The 20000-nt window shown below is 42.8% G+C and overlaps 1 protein-coding gene across 2 annotated transcripts in view; it reads left to right on the plus strand.

Moving 5' to 3' along the window:
* tncb (tenascin Cb) overlaps positions 1-20000 on the plus strand; it is a 102424-nt gene that overhangs the window by 54401 nt on the left and 28023 nt on the right. The window contains exons 11-14 of one of the 2 annotated variants that reach the window (XM_063194827.1): positions 7572-7661; positions 8658-8754; positions 9821-9987; positions 17295-17567. In XM_063194827.1, coding sequence (XP_063050897.1) covers positions 7572-7661; positions 8658-8754; positions 9821-9987; positions 17295-17567 — 627 coding nt within the window. The remainder of the gene's footprint in view (positions 1-7571; positions 7662-8657; positions 8755-9820; positions 9988-17294; positions 17568-20000) is intronic. The other variant, XM_063194828.1, reaches the window with a different exon arrangement.

Below are 20000 nucleotides of genomic sequence, written 5' to 3' on the forward strand. Positions count from 1 at the left end.
AACAGATATTCAGTTACCAGGTAAAGAAGGGGAAACTGTACTGTAAAGTAAAGCGAACGCTCTTACCAAAGTATTACCAAGCAATTATACTTATTTCATGTATCATGTAAGTACATGGTAAGTTTCTGCACTGTTACCAAGTAACAGATATTCAGTTACCAGGTAAAGAAGAGGAAACTGTACTGTAAAGTAAAGTGAACGCTCTTACCAAAGTATTACCAATTTCTTGCCAAGTAATTAAACTTGTTTCATAAATCATGTAAGTAAATGGTAAGTTTCTGCACTGTTACCGAGTTACAGATATTCAGTTACTAGGTAAAGAAGGGGAAACTGTACTGTAAAGTAAAGCGAACGCTCTTACCAAAGTATTACCAATTTCTTACCAAGCAATTATACTTATTTCATGTATCATGTAAGTACATGGTAAGTTTCTGCACTGTTACCGAGTTACAGATATTCAGTTACCAGGTAAAGAAGGGGAAACTGTACTGTAAAGTAAAGCGAACGCTCTTACCAAAGTATTACCAATTTCTTACCAAGCAATTATACTTATTTCATGTATCATGTAAGTACATGGTAAGTTTCTGCACTGTTACTGAGTTACAGATATTCAGTTACCAGGTAAAGAAAAGGAAACTGTACTGTAAAGTGAAGTGAACACTCTTACCAAAGTATTACCAATTTCTTACCAAGTAATTAAACTTGTTTCATAAATCATGTAAGTACATGGTAAGTTTCTGCACTGTTACCGAGTTACAGATATTCAGTTACTAGGTAAAGAAGGGGAAACTGTACTGTAAAGTAAAGCGAATGCTCTTACCAAAGTATTACCAATTTCTTACCAAGAAAATAAACTTGTTATATATCATGTAAGTACATGGTAAGTATCTGCACTGTTACCAAGTAACAGATATTCAGTTACCAGGTAAAGAAAGGGAAACTGTACTGTAAAGTAAAGCGAACGCTCTTACCAAAGTATTACCAATCTCTTACCAAGCAATTAAACTTATTTCATGTATCATGTAAGTACATGGTAAGTTTCTGCACTGTTACCGAGTTACAGATATTCAGTTACCAGGTAAAGAAGGGGAAACTGTACTGTAAAGTAAAGTGAACGCTCTTACCAAAGTATTACCAATTTCTTACCAAGAAAGTAAACGTGTTTCATATATCATGTAAGTACATGGTAGGTTTCTGCACTGTTACCGAGTAACAGATATTCATTTACCAGGTAAAGAAGGGAAAAAAAATACATCAAAAGCAAATCAAAGCATTATTGTGGAAATCATTTTTTTTTTATTGTATATTGTGGCAAACGACAGTATTGCAAATATGCTGCTCATTGGAACTGTGCTGCTTATTGCCAAATTTTATTATGTTTAGGTAATAAACTAATATATACTAGTATGAATGTAACCCACTACTAGGTATGTACACGTCGATGATAGGCCAGGTTCAATAGCTAGAGAATAAAGACACTAGGCTCTGGGAGAGTGCAAAAAGATAAGTGCAATTAAAAGACACCACACAAGGATATACTTTTTTTCTTTCTTTAGTTATGAATTGCAAGCTAGAAAATATGTACATATTCCCAAAATAAAAGAAAAGAATTGACCCTTTAAAATAAAATAAAATGAATTGTCCTTCAAAAGTGAGTAATTGTCTATTTTCCAAAAGTTGGGAACAGTCCTTTAAATCAGTCCTTTGAATCCTCAAAGAGAAAAGAGTTCCTTTCAGTTGTTCAAGAAAAAAAAAAGAAAAAGTAGTTCCTTTATAGTAGTTCCGTTCAGTTCAAGGCCTTAGTTCAGATTGTAAACCGTTAAAGTAACAACTCAAGTCAGTCAGTCAGTGTTGTTGTGACACAGGCAGGTCACAACCCTACCACATATGCGCCATGTACAATGACACAGGACAGGATCCGACTCAATGGGGTGGGTGGCTCGCCATCAAACGCAGTCATCAATCCACAGCGGAATCCAGGTTCAAAAAACGTCACCTGTGTAACCATACCCTTAGTTAAGCTACACATGTACACAGGACAATGTTCACATTTCTTATCAAATATCAGTTCAAACAGTTTAAACTTAAAGTAGTTGTACACAGGGGTGGAAAGTAACTACCGTATTTTCCGGACCATAAGACGCATATAAAATCATAAAATATTGTCAAAAACTGCCAGAGCGTCTAATAAGCCAGTGCGTCCAATGTGTGGAAAAAAAATCATGGCCGCAAGACTCTGTCGATATTTTAGAACGACTTTGGGGGGAATCGGGTCTGCACGTTATGAAAAAATAGGCTTCTTCTGGGTAGCCTATACCAGTAATCAAGAGCGTCGCGGGGCAGGCTGTGTAGCCTACAGTAGCCAGGTTACAATGGCACCTGTTCAGAATGACGCCTCTCTCTCTCTCTCTCTCTCTCTCTCTCTCTCGTGCGCGCATTGCAAGCTGTTGCATATTATTTGCTCGATGCAGAGTTATGATGGCGTACGCGCTCTCGTTGACATAGTTGTGTGCATGGTTGCATGCATTCGCAAGACGTTATTGCAGTAAAGCATGTGAAAAGCGTGGAAGGGCCGTTGACTGGTATTTCAGTGTCCTTGACTGAAACAAGTTGCAAGACTCTACACTTCAACATCCTTTGCGATCGGCACACCAGTGATTCTTATCTACTGTGCCTACGCACAGACCCTATAGTTAAATTTCAAACATTAGCGAACATTGAAAAAAGATCAGACAACAACCGTCGGGTAGGTTTATGAAAGCGGAGTTCAGAAGTTCCGCGAAAATGCATCGTCACATCAGAGAAAGATGTTTGCTATTGTGCGACAACACTACCACTATTTCATGACTGCCTAAGTGTCTTCGTCATGGATGAATGGGCAACAATGTTTTTTTCCAGCCAGGATTGCACTGAAAAGTAGGCTACTCCTGTTAAAAAAGGGCACGGGTGGCCGACGCTGTGCCTGCGCGTGTGTGTGTGGGAGGGAGGGAGGGGAGGGAGAGACACGGAGCAGATCTCGAGGAGAGATGAGGGTCGCGACTCCTGAAATACCAGGCGATTCTTTTTCAATGTTATGAATCTTTTGCTTTATGTTGGCTTCATGTCATAGCCTACTTTAAGAAACTGCTCGAAAACGCTAGTGATATTCGGCAACGTTTGATATTGCGTGTATTCGGCCACGCATGTTATTTTTTGTGCATTCCTAACAACAACAGCATTAGTTATGAAATAATGACATTAGTTATGAAGTGCGTCCTATGACGCAGTGCGTCTTGTCTGTGAAAAAAGTCATGGTCCTTGATGGTGCGTCTTTTAACCCAGTGCGTCTTTTGGTCCCGAAAATACGGTAATTACATTTACTCAAGTATTGTACTTGAGTAGCATTTATGAGTAGGCCTACGTTGTACTTTTTAAGTAGTTTTTAAAATGAATACTTTTACTAGTATTTGAGTACATTTGACCCAAGTAGTTAACTCAATTACACTGGAACCTGGCCAGAGTACTGAGTAAAAAATATACAAAATGCCACGCAAAATAATGCCACAATCTGCCGGAAATGAAAGATTATGCAGGATGGCACACAGCATTTCCACGATTGTACTATCTTTGATCAATGTATTGGATGATGGCTGGTGCCAAGCAAGAGATAGAGGTTATGGAGGACGATATTCAAGAAAAAGAAACATTAAATTGTCGAGAGGAAAGCTAATTAAATGTTACTAAGTACTTTTACTCAAATTGCATTTTTAAGTGAAGTACTTTTTACTTTTACTTGAGTAGATTTTTAGATAGGTAGGCCTACTTTTACTTTTACTCGAGTAGGATTTAGGCAAAGTAAAGATACTTTTACTTGAGTACAAATTTTCTGTAGCCTACTCTTTCCACCTCTGGTTGTACAACATCAATATCAATCTTCTCAAAGGAAAATATATGGAAACCGCATAAGCTTACACTTCATTTATACTGAAAAGCATGGCATACCATTCAGTTACATAACCATTATCAAATAACAGGATGAATACTATGAAAAACATCACTCGGTACTGAAACCGCGGGAATTACACACAGATATTGCCGAGCACAGTAATGATAAGGAGGACTCGTTCAGACCTCTACCCTCGCACGTGATGGGTGCGTGATCACAAGCATGTGAATTAGGCAGCTCATTCCAAGCTTTTAAACTTACTCAATTCAACCAAAATATACCCTTTTCACACTAAACACAACAAGTATTAACAAAACAAACTACAATCCTGAAGTTTCACCGAAGTATTTCACAGTGATAAGCAATAACACTCAAGTTACATCAGTAGGGAAAATAAGTTACAGGTGGTTGCCTTACCGAGACGATTCAACAGAAACAATACACGACGAAGCGCAGCTTCTTTCTCTTCAAAACACAAAAGATTTACAGAGCAGGTCGCTCGGTGGTCCAAAAGGAAACTTAGAAGTAGTTATCATTAACTTAGAATTACTTTTCTATCAATATCTAGCTCCAAGGTGGAGCAGAAGAAACGGAGTCTTCAATTCAGCTTTGGAGCTCTTCTCAGCTCAACTGACTAGAACTGCTCCACGGAAAGCTGAATGCGTGGAAACGCATGTCAAAATAAAAGTCCCATAACGTAACTGTCACAGTAAAAGTTAGGCTATATCAAATATATATGTTAATCGTGTTTTTAACAATAACAACCCATCATTCATGAATTGCCTTATCAGTATTATCACTATGTATTATCCCATTTGACTATTTATGCTATTTAATCAACTAATACCTTTTTAATATGCATTTGTCAACTGGGTTACATGAACATAGTAAGTTTTGCAGCTAAAAATGCCTGTTTCTGGAAATTAAAAATTGAGGATCATGGAGAAAATACCCCTTTTCATTTTTTCATTGATGAAAAATGCAATGTTTGCTGTCATAATGCCTAGAAATTGAAAAGTGCTATTCATGAAAATGAAAATGAAGAATGGGCAGCAGGAATTCTGGAATGAAATAGGCCTAATAATAATAAAATACAGTGCATCTGTGTGTATGTGGAACAAGGCAGCCATCCGAGTTGGCAGCAGAAATACACTCATCAGTCCAGGCAATACTTTCTCTAGTCTTGTATTGTAAAAAATGTAGGCCTGGTCTGATGAGTCTTTATATCTGCTGCCAACTCGGATGTTAAAGTGATACTGTCCCATGTTTGGAAATGAGCTCGTATTACACTTCCCCTTGAGTTAAGTTATTGGGTTTTACCTTTCTCCTGTACTTCCTGCCGTTCTCTGACTACAGCAGTGCAAATTTTATCTCCATGCTAGCAATTAACACCGAGTCCTATGAGAACAGTTTTCCCTTCTTTACCTGGTAACTGAATATCTGTAATTTGGTAACAGTGTAGATGTACTTACATGATATGAAGTATAATTGCTTGGTAAGAAATTGGTAATACTTTGGAAAGAGCGTTCGCTTTATTTTACAGTACAGTTTCCCCTTCTTTACCTGGTAGCCTAACTGAATATCTGTAACTCGGTAACAGTGCAGAAACCTACCATGTACTTACATGATACATGAAATAAGTTTAATTGCTTGGTAAGAAATTGGTAATACTTCGGTAAGAGCGTTCGCTTTACTTTACAGTACAGTTTCCCCTTCTTTACCTGGTAACTGAATATCTGTTACTTGGTAACAGTGCAGATACTTACCATGTACTTACATGATATATAGCAAGTTTAATTGCTTGGTAAGAAATTGGTAATACTTTGGTAAGAACATTCGCTTTACTTTACGGTACAGTTTTCCCTTCTTTACCTGGTAAATAAATATATGTTACTTGGTAACAGTGCAGAAACCTACCATGTACTTACCAAACACTTTTGACTCAATGGCTACAAGAATGAAGATAAAGCCCAATGGCAATGTGTGACACCAGCAATTGTTTTGTCAGGTAAGTAGGCCTACCACATTTACCTATGCAATAAATGGGTATGTATGGTGATAAACACAGTAACTACAATGAACTACTGTTCCTTGTAAGTTCTGACTTTGGAGTTGTGTAATTACCATCCAGAGCATCACATTAACCTAGTAATTAAATGTGGTATTGCTGTAAAACAAACAGGCAAATAGGTAGTAGGCCAACATTCATCCTTTGTTAAATTGCCATCAAACAATAATTACCCAGAAATTACAGCGTACTTTCGTAGTAATTCACGAGATATTTTCTTCTCAATTACATAGCATCTACTTAGTAGTAACCCCCCTTTTAAATTTTAGAGACCATCTAATTCCTCTCTCTGACCCAATTGTTACCCAGAAAATACACAGTGTAAGTTTCATGGTAAGTTTTGAGGTTTTTCCCTCTAATTACATAGTATTTACATCGTAATTACCCCCTTTTTACATTCTAGGTACCATGTAACTTCTCTCTGTTACCCTGTTGTCACCCAGAAAGTACATAGTAAATACTGTACCGTAGAGAGAAGTTACATGGTACCTAGAATGGAAAAAAGGGGGTAATTACGATGTAAATACTATGTAATTACAGGGGAAAACTCAAAACTTACCAAGAAACTACACTGTGTATTTTCTGGATAACAATTGGGTAATTTCTCTCTGTTACCCATTTGTTACCCAGAAAATACACAGTGTAGTTTCATGGTAACTTTTGAGTTTTTTCCCCCTGTAATTACACAGTATTTACATCGTAATTACCCTCTTTTTACATTCTAGGTACCATGTAATTTCCCTCTGTTACCCAGTTGTTACCCAGAAAGTACATAGTAAATACTGTACCGTAAAATAAAGCGTTACCGAGAGTCTGTGTAAGAGATGGAGAGAGAGAGAGAGAGAGAGAGAGTCTGGGGGGTGCTTGGTTTGGTTGATGCTTGGACGCAGGGGAGGGGAGGGCCTCCCTCCTCGCGGGGTGTCAGTGCTATCAAGCCTCTCTTGAGTGGAGGCAAAATATTGTGTTTGGCCTGTGGCGCGGCACTGTCACACACAGCCTCTTGCTCAAGTGGCCCTCACATCAAAAGCCCACAGAAAGCCACAGCAGCCTCCCTCGGCCTTGGCCACTGCAGGAGACGGCCACATAAGACTTGCAAATCAACCCGGCCCTGTGTTTTCCTTACATATCCAGTAACATGTAAACCGTGTGTGTGTCAAGAAGTCTTCTTCAGCAACCCGTTTTTGTTGTTGATTTTTTGCTGACAGTGAGAACGTTTTCATCAGCCAGTGTTCTATTTTTGTGCTGCTTTCTGTCCTTCCTCTTCTTCCTCTTCTTCATCATCTTCTGCATCTTCTTCTTCTTCTTCCTCCTTCTCCTCCTCTTCTTCTTCTTCTTCTTCTTCTTCTTCATCTTCTTCTTCCTCCTCTTCTTCTTCTTCTTCTTCTTCTTCTTCTTCTTCTTCTTCTTCTTCTTCTTCTTCTTCTTCCTATTCTTCTTCTTCATCTTTTTCCTCCTCCTCCTCCTCTTCTTCTTCTTCTTCATCTTCTTTTTCTTCTACTTCTTCTTCTTCTTCTTCATCATTTTTTTCTTCTACTTCTTCTTCTTCTTCTTCTTCTTCTTCTTCCTCTTCTTCTTCAGGCTTGAGGCCGGGAACGGAGTACGGTATGGGGGTGACTGCAGTCAAGGACGAACGTGAGAGTGCACCCACAACAACCAATGCCGTGACTGGTGAGACCTTTTACATCCTTTGTTTTTCTTTTTAAATGTCATTTGTCATTATATGTGGCTTCCATTACCAGGATGGAAAACCTTAGTGGCTTCTGTCAAGACCACAAAAAGGTTGATTGGAACATCTGAATACAATGAATGTCACATTGCTCGATGGTTTGATTCTCCTACTTAACGAATTCTAACTCATTATGCCAACTGTCTGGTACTTTTTCCATGTTCCATTGTTTTAAATATTCCCTCTTTAGATATTTCGAATGCAATCATCATTGTGTTCAGATCTTCCAACCAACGTTTTTGTGGCCTTGACAGAAGCCACTAAGGTTTTCACTTGATGGTTTGATTTTCCAATTCAGTTGTTCCATGTTCCATTGTTATAAATATTCCCTCTTTAGGTATTTCAAATGCAATCATAAGGGTGCTGAGTGTCACATTGATGGATGGTTTGATGGTTCTCCAATGTAACTCTTTCTCTTCAATTCTATCTTTTGTATAATGACACTTGGTCTGTTTTTTCCATATTCCCTCTCTAGATACATATACTCCTCTAAAATCAATGAACCTCATAATGTTTGATGGCTTGACTCTCCAGTTTAAGCAACTAGGACCAAGACCATGTTGTTTTCCATATATGCATACATCACATATGTAACCACATACTGTATGTCACTATTGGATAAAAAGCTTTTAAACAGATGAAAAATGTAAAAATGCTGAGGCTGAAGAGATTGGCTCTAAGTGACAGAGAGGTTTTTTGGTACTGGCTCCATACTCCCTCTAGGTAGTACAATCATCTAATAATACAATGAAGGTCATGAGTTTGAGTTTTTTTTTGTAATTGTTTCCCATATGCCACTAAGCCTATGTTCGTGTACTTGCTCCATTGTTTTTCCCCTTTCCCTCTAGACAACAAGAATGCGATCATCTAATAATATATAGAACGGCATGAGCTTGATGGTTTGTTCCGTTGTTTTCCCCCTGTTCCCCTCTCTCTAGACATCGATGCTCCTAAGGACCTGGAGGTGAGCGAGTCGAGTGAGACCACACTGGTGCTGGTCTGGAGGAAGCCCATGGCCAAGATCGACATCTACAGGTAGGGGTGTGCCATATGATGATACTACAGCGGAAATCGTAAAATCGAGTAGAGGATTGTCAAAAATCTGACTAAGTGGAGAAATCATGTAGATAGATTGCCTTCGGAGTGACGGTAGGGACACATAGGAGCGAAGCAAGCGAAGCGAAGAGAGGCTAAATCCAACAGTCATCAGGTCGTCGCGGCGAATCAAATGGAATGGAACAGTTATGTTGTTGATTTGATTGGGCCGCGGCAGGCGAATTCGCTCCTCATTTGCATAACATTAAACTTTCTTTAATAATTTCGCTTCGCTCCTGTTCGCTTGCCATCGCTTGCCTTCGCCTCTCTCATAGGAATGAATGGCAAAGTTCGCAAATTCGCGTGTATGTGTCCCTACCGTGAGGATGTTTACTTTATCAGAGTGCTGATGTTCACTCTATCAGAGTGATGTTACTTACTAACCAGGCGGTGGCAGATTAAGCAATAGAGAATTGCTGGACTGTGTAGCAAGAGCGATACAAGCAGTAGAAGCGACAGAGTATGCCTGTTAGAAGCAGAATGCAAGCATGTCGGCATTCCAGTTGTCTGGCGGCCGGTGCTGAACCGCTTCATAGTTAATTTGCATAATATTTGCTTAAATCCAACTTCAATCTGTCGCTCAAGGCGCTCAAATTGCCTCTAGTCGCCAGCGACTCAATACAAACTCGATTACGTCAGTCGGCAGAGACGCTCAAGTCGCATCTGGTCTCTTCGTGCCAGTAGTGTTATTGTCTTTTTTCTATTTTTTACTGAATTTATCATACAATACAATAGCGCCTAAATTGTCTGGTTTTTTTTTTTTTTGAAGATTGTGATAATTAAAAAAAACAGAAACAAAAAAAAAAACAATTGTAGGTTAAGAAATCGTGATGTGAAATTTCTCCAGGCTGGTCTTCGTGTCGACTGACGGCCACCACACGGAGGTGGAGGTGCCGGGCGGAGCCAACACCCACACGCTGGTCAAGACAAGACAGCCGTTAAAAATGTCCTTTTAAATTCTGATATAACATGTTTGCCATATCGCCCTATCTTGCCCTATCTACAGGCTGGTGTTTGTGTCGGCTGACGGCCGCCACACGGAGGTGGAGGTTCCCGGAGGAGCCAACACCCACACGCTGGTGAACCTGACGCCCGGCATGATGTACACCATCACCCTGGTGGCCGAGAGGGCCAAGAGGAAGAGCGCCCCCGCCACCATCACCGCATCCACAGGTCGGTCAAGACAACCGTGAAAACGGGGTCATCCCTATGTTCCCCAGGTCCTATGTTCCCCGGGTCCTATGTTCCCCGCAATGTGCGTGTGTGTGTGTGTGTGTGTGTGTGTGTGTGTGTGTGTGTGTGTGTGTGTGTATGTGTGTGTGTGTGTGTGTGTGTGTGTGTGTGTGTGTGTGTGTGTGTGTGTGTGTGTGTGTGTGTGTGTGTGTGTGTGTGTGTGTGTGTGTGTATTTGTCTCTGGTTCAGTCTATTTGTCCCTACACCTTGTCCCTGTCCCTACACCTTGAGACCAAGTGTTTGCGGTTTACTGTGTGTGTGTTTGTCTTTTGTGTCTGTCACAGGTCGGTCAAGCCAGGTGTGAAAATGTCCCTTCACCCTATGACCAAGTTTTTGGTTTAGTGTGTGTACTGTATGTGTGTGTGTTGCATCTTTTTTTAGTGTGCTTGTTTGTTTGTTTTCTACTCCTTTTGCATGGTATTATATTGGGATGGTGTGTTGGTTTGGGTTTGCTTGAAGTGCCCAAAGGACTCCAAGACCACGTGGGGTTTTGGAGTCAGAACATGACATGACACTCATGGCACTGTGGATAAAGAGCATATCTAATATCTAACTCGATTTAAGAAATGCTCGGCTTCAGTTCGGTGTTTTTTGACTCCCCATTGTTTCCGCAGGGGCACTTTTTTTTAGCCAGTGAGTGCCCACATACTTCCAGCCAGCGCGGGATCCAACCATCCAGCCAGCCATCCAGCCAAGGCCAGATTCAGGCATGAATTGAATTCATTGTTGCTCCTGTAGGCTGTTTTATGGCTTCTACCAACCACCACCACCCCATTCTCAGAAGGTTCATTTAGTACTGTACATGTGGGTTCGTTTTGCTTTCTTAAAGAAACACAGGGAAAAACAAATACTATGATTATGGCGTTTCTACAGGGTGTTTTTTTTTCACGGTTTCTGTGGTTTTCGGGGTTCGGGGTGGTGTGTGGGGCTATGTGGGTGTGTGTGTGTGTGTGGGTAAAGGGGGTGCATTGGGGCTTGGGTACAGCTTAAACATCCAAGGAAAACATTTCCTGAGGAACATTCTAAAGTTATGCAACAGCTGTAATCATTAACCATACAACCGTGGGCATAAATCGATATGACACGGTGAGGGGTGGGGGGTGGAGGGGTGGGGGTGGAGATGGGGGAGCAGCAAGCTGGTGGGGACCAAATACTAAAAGTAAGGGTTCTAGAGGGAAAGAGTTCTAGAAGAAAGGAAAGCTAGTAGTAGTAGTAGCCTTTATTTGTCCCAGTATGGGCAATTGTTTTGCAATGGTGGTACACCTCTCACACCCGCACACACACACACACGCACCCACATAAAACATTTAACAGACATAAATAACCGTGGAGGGGTGGTGGAGGGGTTAAGATAAAAGTGTAATCTAAAGAAAGATCTACAGAGTAGGGCTTACAGTAGCTAGACATACAACTCATGGCTATCTGTGCTTCCTAATGGAATTTAGCAGCTGAATAGCAGAGGGTAAAAATGAATTTTTATATCTATTTGTCCTAGCTAATGGGCATTTAAAACGGGAACCAGAAGGTAAAAACTGGAATTCCTTATGCAGGGGATGGGAGTAATTTTCTAAAATACATTCGGCCTTCCTTATTACCTGTTCCTCGTACAGCGCAGTCCTGCTTTTCTGTTGAACACCAGTAATGTTGCTACAAACCTTAATAATCTTTGATATGGCATTCTTGCTCTTAACATTAAGGAAGGCATACCAACAGATCGCAGAGAATGTAAGAATTGATTCTATAAAAGACCTATAAAACAAAGTCATTAGGGTCTTGTCCACGTGGAACCTTGCCAACTTCCTAAGGCAGTATAGTCGCTGCTGCCCTTTTTTGCACAGCATATCAGTGTTGCTGTTAAAAGTTAGTTTGTCATCTATGATGGACCCCAAGTAGGAAAGGAAAGCTGAGTGTTCTGGTTTGCTGAATCATTAAACCGCCAATATGCTGCTGGTGCTCTTGGAGTCATTAGGCAATCGTCCCCTATTCAAACTTGGTGGCCAGCCGCTGCCTTTGGTTTTTCGCTTAATTTAATTTCCTCCATCCAAGAGTTGCCTGAAGTAAGCCAATTAGCCCCCAAGTTTGATTTGAAAAAAAACCCCAAAAAAGCAGCTCTTTTTGCTTTGCTCTCCATGCGTCTGATGGATGGAGGATGAGATTTGGAAAGAGAGAATGAGATGGGCCACGATGGGCTCTACACACACACACACACACACACACACACACGCACACGCCCACAAAGCTCATTCATGTGGTAATTGTCGGGAGCGTGAGCGGCGGTCCCCTCTGGTTTTGTGCGATTTTGACCACGATGAACTCTGGGGCGATTTGATAAATAGGCCACATGCTGGGGTTCCTGTTAATGCATTGTCTCGGGCCGATCGGCGGTGCCATAATCCCAACGCATTCATTTATGGCGTGCCATTATCATTTCCAGACACGTAGGACAAACAGGCAGCTCTTCTCGCCACCGCCGGCTTATAAAAGGGGATTGGTAAGAGGAGAGAGGGGGGGTGCGTATTGGGGAGGCGGAGGGGGGTCGTTCAGAGTGGAGAGGAGGGATGGTGTGTTATTGTATTGGGCATAACTTACACATTGTATGCAGGGCCGCTGACAGCTTTGGCTGGGCCCAGGACAAAGTCATCTGAAAGCCCCCCCCCCCACCGCCAGCCCAATGCATACAATGTAATGAGGACCCAATTCTGGGCCCCCTCTCTCCCTGTGCCTGGGACAACGGTCCCCTTTGTGCCCCCCCTCGACACCCCTGATTGTATGCATTGAGGTGCTGTGTGCTGGGAGGATTACATGACTTTTTGAGCTCAAGTGTTTGAAAAGCCATTTGAGTGAGTCAATAAAGGGTGCACGACCCCTTTGTTGGAAAAAAATGGATTTTCATTGGGAAAAAAAAGAAAGAAATATGTGTTTCATGATGGAGCACCGACCACAAACCAAACATAACCCAATTGAAAGGACGTGGGTCAAAAACCAAAAAGAAAAGCCTGAATTATATTAGTTGGATTGATTAGTTGAATTGAGTTTTTTTTCTTTTTTTTCCCTCCTCCAGTGAGCCTCACTTTGTGGTGGGGTGGGCTTTGGGGACAAAAAAAGGGGAAGAAGAGGGTTGCATGAAAATGCTCCTACCACAAGAGTAGTCGAGCCAAAGACATTGCATGACATGGGGAAAGCCGCCCGCCATCTGCATGCGCTTGCGGGGGAAAAAAGTCAGTGTGAATGGTGCAGAAATAAAAAGCACACCTTGGAGACCATCCATCATCATCATCCACTATAACCCCCACCATTACCGCTACCATTACCATTTATGTAACACCGCCATGCACAAAAAGCTTCAACTCTGGAGGTTTTTATGTGGGAGTTTGACTTGAGAGAACAGAGACGGAGAAACTCAAGCGACTTTGAGTACCAAGAAAAGCGCTATATAAAACCCATCTTTTATTATTATTATTATTATTAATAATAATAATAACCATCACACACTCTAAAACAATGAATAATCACTGAAATATCTTTTCAATTGTAACCTTTAAAAAAAAAATCAACATTCGTTTTCCTAAGGAATTATCTCTACAGTCCTTGGCATCGTCTAGATATGTTAAATAGCGCACAAGAGCTTCCTCTCCTGCTGCATTTGAATCTCATTCTCATGAATGATGCGTGTGAGGAGAGTTAGGATGGGTGTCTGGTGTATGATGATAGCAGGGCTGGTCTGGACATCTGGCATACTGGGCATTTCCCGGTGGGCCCAGCACCCTTGTGGGCCCCTATTGATAGGGCTGGACTGGCCATCTGGCATAGCGGGCATTTCCCGGTTGTGCCCCGCACCCTTGTGGGCCCCCATTTTCAGAAATGTAAAAGAGACAAAACAATATACTTTTTGACATTTCAGAAAATATGGCCCACAAGGATGTGGGGGCCCACTGGTGAGTCAGTTCTGGACCACTAAATTATGAGGGGCCCTTTAAAGGTACACTGTGCAGGAAATGGTCAAAAAAGGTACTGCGACTATGCTGCTCATTGAAACTGGGCTGCCTATTGCCAAATTTGATCTTTACATGAAAGTTTACTAGGTAATAAACAAATATGTCCTAGTATGGTCCAAGTAGAGTCATTTTTGCAGCTAATAATGGCTTTTTTTGGAAATTCAAAATGGTGGACCATGGAGAAGATCCCCCTTTTCATGTATGAAAAATGCTATTTTTTCCAGTCATAATGAATACTTTATTAATTTAATACTTTATTAATGAATACTATTCATGCAAAAGGTAAGATTAGTGAATGGGCAGCATGAATTCTGGAAATAAAAAACTAAAAATCTCACACAGTGTCCCTTTAAGCCAAAAGTGCCTGGGCCCTATTTCTCCCCCAGCCCAGTCCTGGATGATAGTGATGATGGCAGCGTCTACTTTCAATACAGTCCCCTGGGAGGGATAATGGCAGACATCCTCCACACAGACCGTGAAGCGGCTCATCATCCCCCCTCTCTCTCTCTCTCTCTCTTAATGTCTCTCTCTCAGTCCAACTCCTCAAAGTACCTGCCAAGCTTTTGTTTGGCGCTGGGCCAATCATTTCATCCCTCCATCACTGCAGTACATCCTTCCATTTCACCCACCCACACCATCCATCCATCCTCCCAACTACCTACCCTTACATCCATCCATCCTCCCACCCACCTGCCTATACATCCATCCATCCACCCATTCATTCATTTTTTTCATTTCCCACGTTCCATTTGCGAGATCCATCTTCTCAGTGCAACCTCCATGGTGTGCGTAGTGTGCAGTGAGGTGAAGAGATAATGGCCTCCAGTTTAGTGCATTTCCAATCTTCCTCATTCACTCGCTTGCTTGCTTGCTCACTTACCTGCATGCCTCCCATCATCATGACCATCATCACCATCTTCATCATCATCATCATCATTGTCATCGTCTAGAGTGCTGACGCCGCAAACAATGGAACAAATTCCATTACAGGATGTTGTCCGGCGTTCTGTCGATATGGACTGCTTTGATGAGATGAGCTACCAGAACCTATTCCTTTGAAGACTTAGACTTAGACTTCTTTATTGTCCATTAAAAGTGCATGAAATGGACATTTCTCCCTAGTAGTGGAGAGTAGTGGCCATAAAAGGCACACAAAGACAAACATGCATCACAATCAACATCGTAATGGTAAAATAAACATGGTAGAAATCTAAACAAAAAATAGCGCTGTTGTAGTGCATTGTAATGGCTTTGGTAGCTCATCCTGACGACGTATAGCTCATATTGACACGACTCCAGCACTATTCGCACCCTCCCTCCCCTTCGCCTCGCATGCTTTCGGCTTGTTTGTTTGTGAGTGAAGTGTCCTGTGTACTTTCTGCCTGCTCCCCGTACGGGGCGGCTGGCGGACTACACAAGGACCTTCAGGAGTTAATGGTTCGCTCAGGGCCATTAATCCATACGCTGCCTCAGCAAAAACGGCTCGGAGACTCAGAGAGAGAGAGAGTCAGGTGCACCTCCAGCTCCCTGCACGCCGCGCATGTAATGCATCGTATCGTATGGCATGTACTGTTCTGTACTGTGCTGTACGCGGAGCCTAATGGCCCATGCATGGTGGTGGAGGTATTGTTTGCTTTAACTGTGTAGAAGCACACACACACCCCCCCTCCACACACACACATACACAGACACACACACCCCAACTCCTTTATGGCTGTAGAGGACGTATGGGTATTCTGGTGTGAAAGAGGACCCGAGGGGGAACGGGGGTTTGTTTTGTTTTATTGTGCGAAAACAAAAGTGGAATGTGTTTAACCTGAGGGTTAGTGTTGGGGGGGGGGGGGGGGGGTTGGTACAGGGGGGATTGGTGCAGGAAATGGGAAAGATTCCAGTCCTGCTCTTACAGTGCAAGGCTTTTTTATTTTTCATAAGCTCTGTACTGTATTACTTGGTTGTTTTTGGATGTATGGTAATGTGTTATTTTTTTTAGTAGATGTATGAATGTATACACCTGCATTCATTTCATTCTGTTAACGTGTCAGTTCTATTCAGTCTAATGCACGCTCTGTCATTCACTTTAATTTCAACATTCCTCCCAACAAAAGTGAAGTGCATTACAGATATCCTGGACCTTTGTTCAGCAAATGGATCAAGTCTAGCCTGGCGACGACATCCATGTACTCCACCCAAAGATTTTGGCTCTGCACATTGTCTGGCAAAAGCCTCTAGCTCGGTTCTCTCAGTGTTTAGCCAATCAGCAAACAGTTGAGAGTGGTGACGCAAAACTCACCCGCGAGCTCCTGATACTATACTATAACTATATTCACATTTTCGTTTTGTTATTTGTATGCTTTTGCGACGCTATAGCGTAACAGGCATGCTAATAAAGCACAATATGGGTTTTAATTTGAGTTTGGAACTTCAATTAATTTATATGATAGAGTAAGATCAGACCATCTCCCATCGTCCACGGAGACGGATTCCTCATGGCTTTTGCCAGACTGATTAACCGAGTCACAAGTCGGCTATTCGCCCAGGCTAGATCAAGTCCACCACCCACCCAAAAACAACAGACAAGACAACGGACCTCGTTTCAACTTCAAGCCCGAACAAAGCATCACATTGACCTCATCACTGCAACAATGACCCCATGATCTTATCCTGTGTTCTCTTCATCCTCCAAAATGTTGTATGTGTGAGTTAATCATGAAAACAAAGTTGAATGTCCACGCACTTGCTCCCGTTTCGCTTTTTCTTTCATTTTTCAGGACATTCAACTTTTGTTTTCATGATTATCTGACCCTTTTCTCCTTCACCTGAGTTTTGCAGGTGCGCACCTCTACCATGAATCATTTTCCTGATGGGCTAACGGCATGTTGGTGTGTTTGTCAACCCCAGACAAGCATCAAATTTACCTCATGGTCTTACCCTGTGTTGTCTTCATCCTCCGGAAAAAAAAAACCCTGTTGTATGTGAGAGTTGCAGTAGCCATTTTCCTGATGGGCTAACGGCATGTTGGTGTGTTTGTCAACCCCAGATGAGCACCAAATTTACCTCATCAACGCAACAATGACCTCATGGTCTTATCCTGTGCTGTCTTCATCCTCTGGAAAAAAACAAAAACAAATTTACCTCATCAACTTATCCTCTTATCCTATGTTGTCTTCATCCTCCGAAAAAAATGTTTTTGTATTTGTGAGTTTTCCTGATTTTCCCGGGCTAACGGCATGTCGGTGTGTTTGTCAACCCCAGAGGATCTGAAGCCCCAGGTGGGCGGTGTGACAGTGTCCGAGGTGTCTTGGGACAGCTTCCTGGTGTCCTGGGTGACGGAGCGCGGCGCCTTTGAGAACTTTCTGATCGAGGTCGAGTCTGAGGACGGCGAGCAGATGCGCAACGTCACGGTGTCGGGCGGCGAGACCAGCCAGGTGCTCACAGAGCTGCTGCCCGGTACCTTGTACAAGGTCACGCTCTATGGCCTCTACAAATGGAACCTTATAGGGCCAGTCTTTGCCGAGGCCACCACAGGTATCAACGTTCGTTCGTTCGTATGTTCGTTCGTCGTGAGCCATTTGTCGTTATTAACAATCGTCGTCTTCTGACATTTTCTTCCTTTACCTCTTTATTGCAGTCGTTTGTCCCCTTGTTTTCTTTCTCGAGTGCCGTGCTTCTCTCTGATTTCTGCTTTCGTCATAGATGTAGTTTTCCAGACGCCCCGTGCCCTTTCTGAAACCATGCTTCCTTTCTGAGCCCGTCTTCTTCTCCTATTTCTTTCTTGATTTCCTGCTTTCTTTATATCATTCTGCCTTCACTCTGCTCCTTTATTGCTAACTGGCCTCCTTTGGTTTTCGCTTTCTTCCGAGGTCTACTTTCCACGTGCACCAGCTATTTCTACCACGTTTCCCTTTTCCGGGATCACTGTGTCAATACGGAGCTTTACTTCACTTTAGCCTAAGGCACTTATGGCATGTTGCTTGGAAATATTAGCGCCCTAACAGCACATCTGTCCAAGTTAGCGGTATGTGGCTGACTCCCATACTTACAGTGCGTACTCACCCAGCTCTGTTGGTATTTTCCATGAAAATCCTTCCAGTCCTCACAATATTTCATTTCAACAGTTGTAGGGATTGCCCAGGTAACAGTATAAACAAGAGCAATCGGAGATGGCAAACCTGGCCCCGCACCGAATGCACGTGATGTGTGTTTGGCACCACCCGCAGGTGGCGCAACACACTGCGGGCAGACAGACAGACATAGACAGAGAGACAGACAGACACACAGATACGGACATAGGCCTACATACAGACAGACAGACAGACACACAGACAGACAGACAGACACACAGGCAGACAGATAGACACACAGATACACAGAGACGGACATAGGCCTACTTACAGACAGACAGACAGACAGACAGATGGACACACCCACCCACAGACAGAGACACAGACAGACAGACAGACAGACAGACAGACAGACAGACAGACAGACAGACAGACAGACAGACAGACAGACAGGGTGCTTGCAATGCCTGAGCCAACTGCCTTTGGGGGACCAAGGACATATGAGAGGGAAAATATATGGTCTTTTCATTTTGGGTAGCGTCCGTTGTTGTTCAGGTGCCAAGCTACAGTACATCAAAGAAGCTTAGTCTGGCCCTCCTCCAAACATCTCCTTTTCATTGTGGCTAACGTTTTATTGTTCCTCGAGTGCCGACAGGTTAGCCTAGTGGGCCTAGCCCAACCTCTGCTTGTTGGGGCACGCTGCCATTGTAATAATAATATAAACACCTGGACCTTCTACCTCTCAATGGGCGGACATTGTTCTCCCATCGCACAAAGAGGCTATACAGGTGCAGCTCTGACCTCTTGAACAAATCAATTCAGGATATTAATAATTCACGAATAAGCTCCGCTCAACTCTGTCCCTGGGCAAAGCACCTGAGAGATGGGAGTAAACAAACACTCATTCACAATTCAGCTCATTCACAGACGGATACGCACACAAGGAAAATAACTGAAGGACAAACGAGAGACTTTAAGACTCTTTATGCATGTCTTTCATCTCCTGCAGACAAAAAGAGCCAAACAATAGCGTCCTCTCATGTATCCAAATTGCTGTGTATTCATTGAGAGTACATAATCCATCTACTCTCAATGATTGTATTCTATTCCATGTCATTCAATTCCATTCTATTGACTTATATTCTAAGTCAATGGAATGTTTTTTCAACCAATCCTTCCTGACAGGAACCGTTATACTTCCTTTAGAAGACTTTGTCACTGTGAATTGTGCCACCATCCTGCCCACATAAAGCACTAGATATTTCACCCTACCGTAATGATGTCATCAAAAGGGCTGCACGGCTTGTGGTGTGTGTGTGTGTGTGTGTGTGTGTGTGTGTGTGTGTGTGTGTGTGTGTGTGTGTGTGTGTGTGTGTGTGTGTGTGTGTGTGTGTGTGTGTGTGTGTGTGTGTGTGTGTGCGTGCGTGCGTGCGTGCGTGCGTGCGTGCGTGCGTGCGTGTGTGTCTGCTTGTGTGACTTTTTTGTCATTTTCTTGTAGGGGGATCTCGCTCAGTATGCGCGCCCAGTTTCCAACCTCCAGTGGCCCGCTCGGCTCTCTCCTTCTCATTCTCAGGCTCACACTCACATTCACACATTTCCTTGGCATTCGCCAGCCAGCGCCGGGGACTGCAGGGCAGGGGCCACTGCCATCCACCCTGAATGCTAATAGCGTAGGAGGGACGCCCAACCAGGCAATGCCCCGCTGTACTGTAGTAGCCAGTGTTGCCAGATTGGACAATTGGGCTACTTGGGATGAGCGTCTGCGGGTAAAAACGGGAAAACTTGGCCATTTGGCGCTTTTTTTTTCCAGCTGCTTTGGGACCATAGAAGTCAATGTAATTTGTTGAATTTGGGCAGAATTTAGCGCATTTCGGTGTTTTTGAGAACCTTTTGGGCG

The sequence above is a fragment of the Engraulis encrasicolus genome, chromosome 3 (genome assembly GCF_034702125.1).
Source record: "Engraulis encrasicolus isolate BLACKSEA-1 chromosome 3, IST_EnEncr_1.0, whole genome shotgun sequence".
In the NCBI taxonomy this organism is placed as follows: domain Eukaryota; kingdom Metazoa; phylum Chordata; class Actinopteri; order Clupeiformes; family Engraulidae; genus Engraulis; species Engraulis encrasicolus.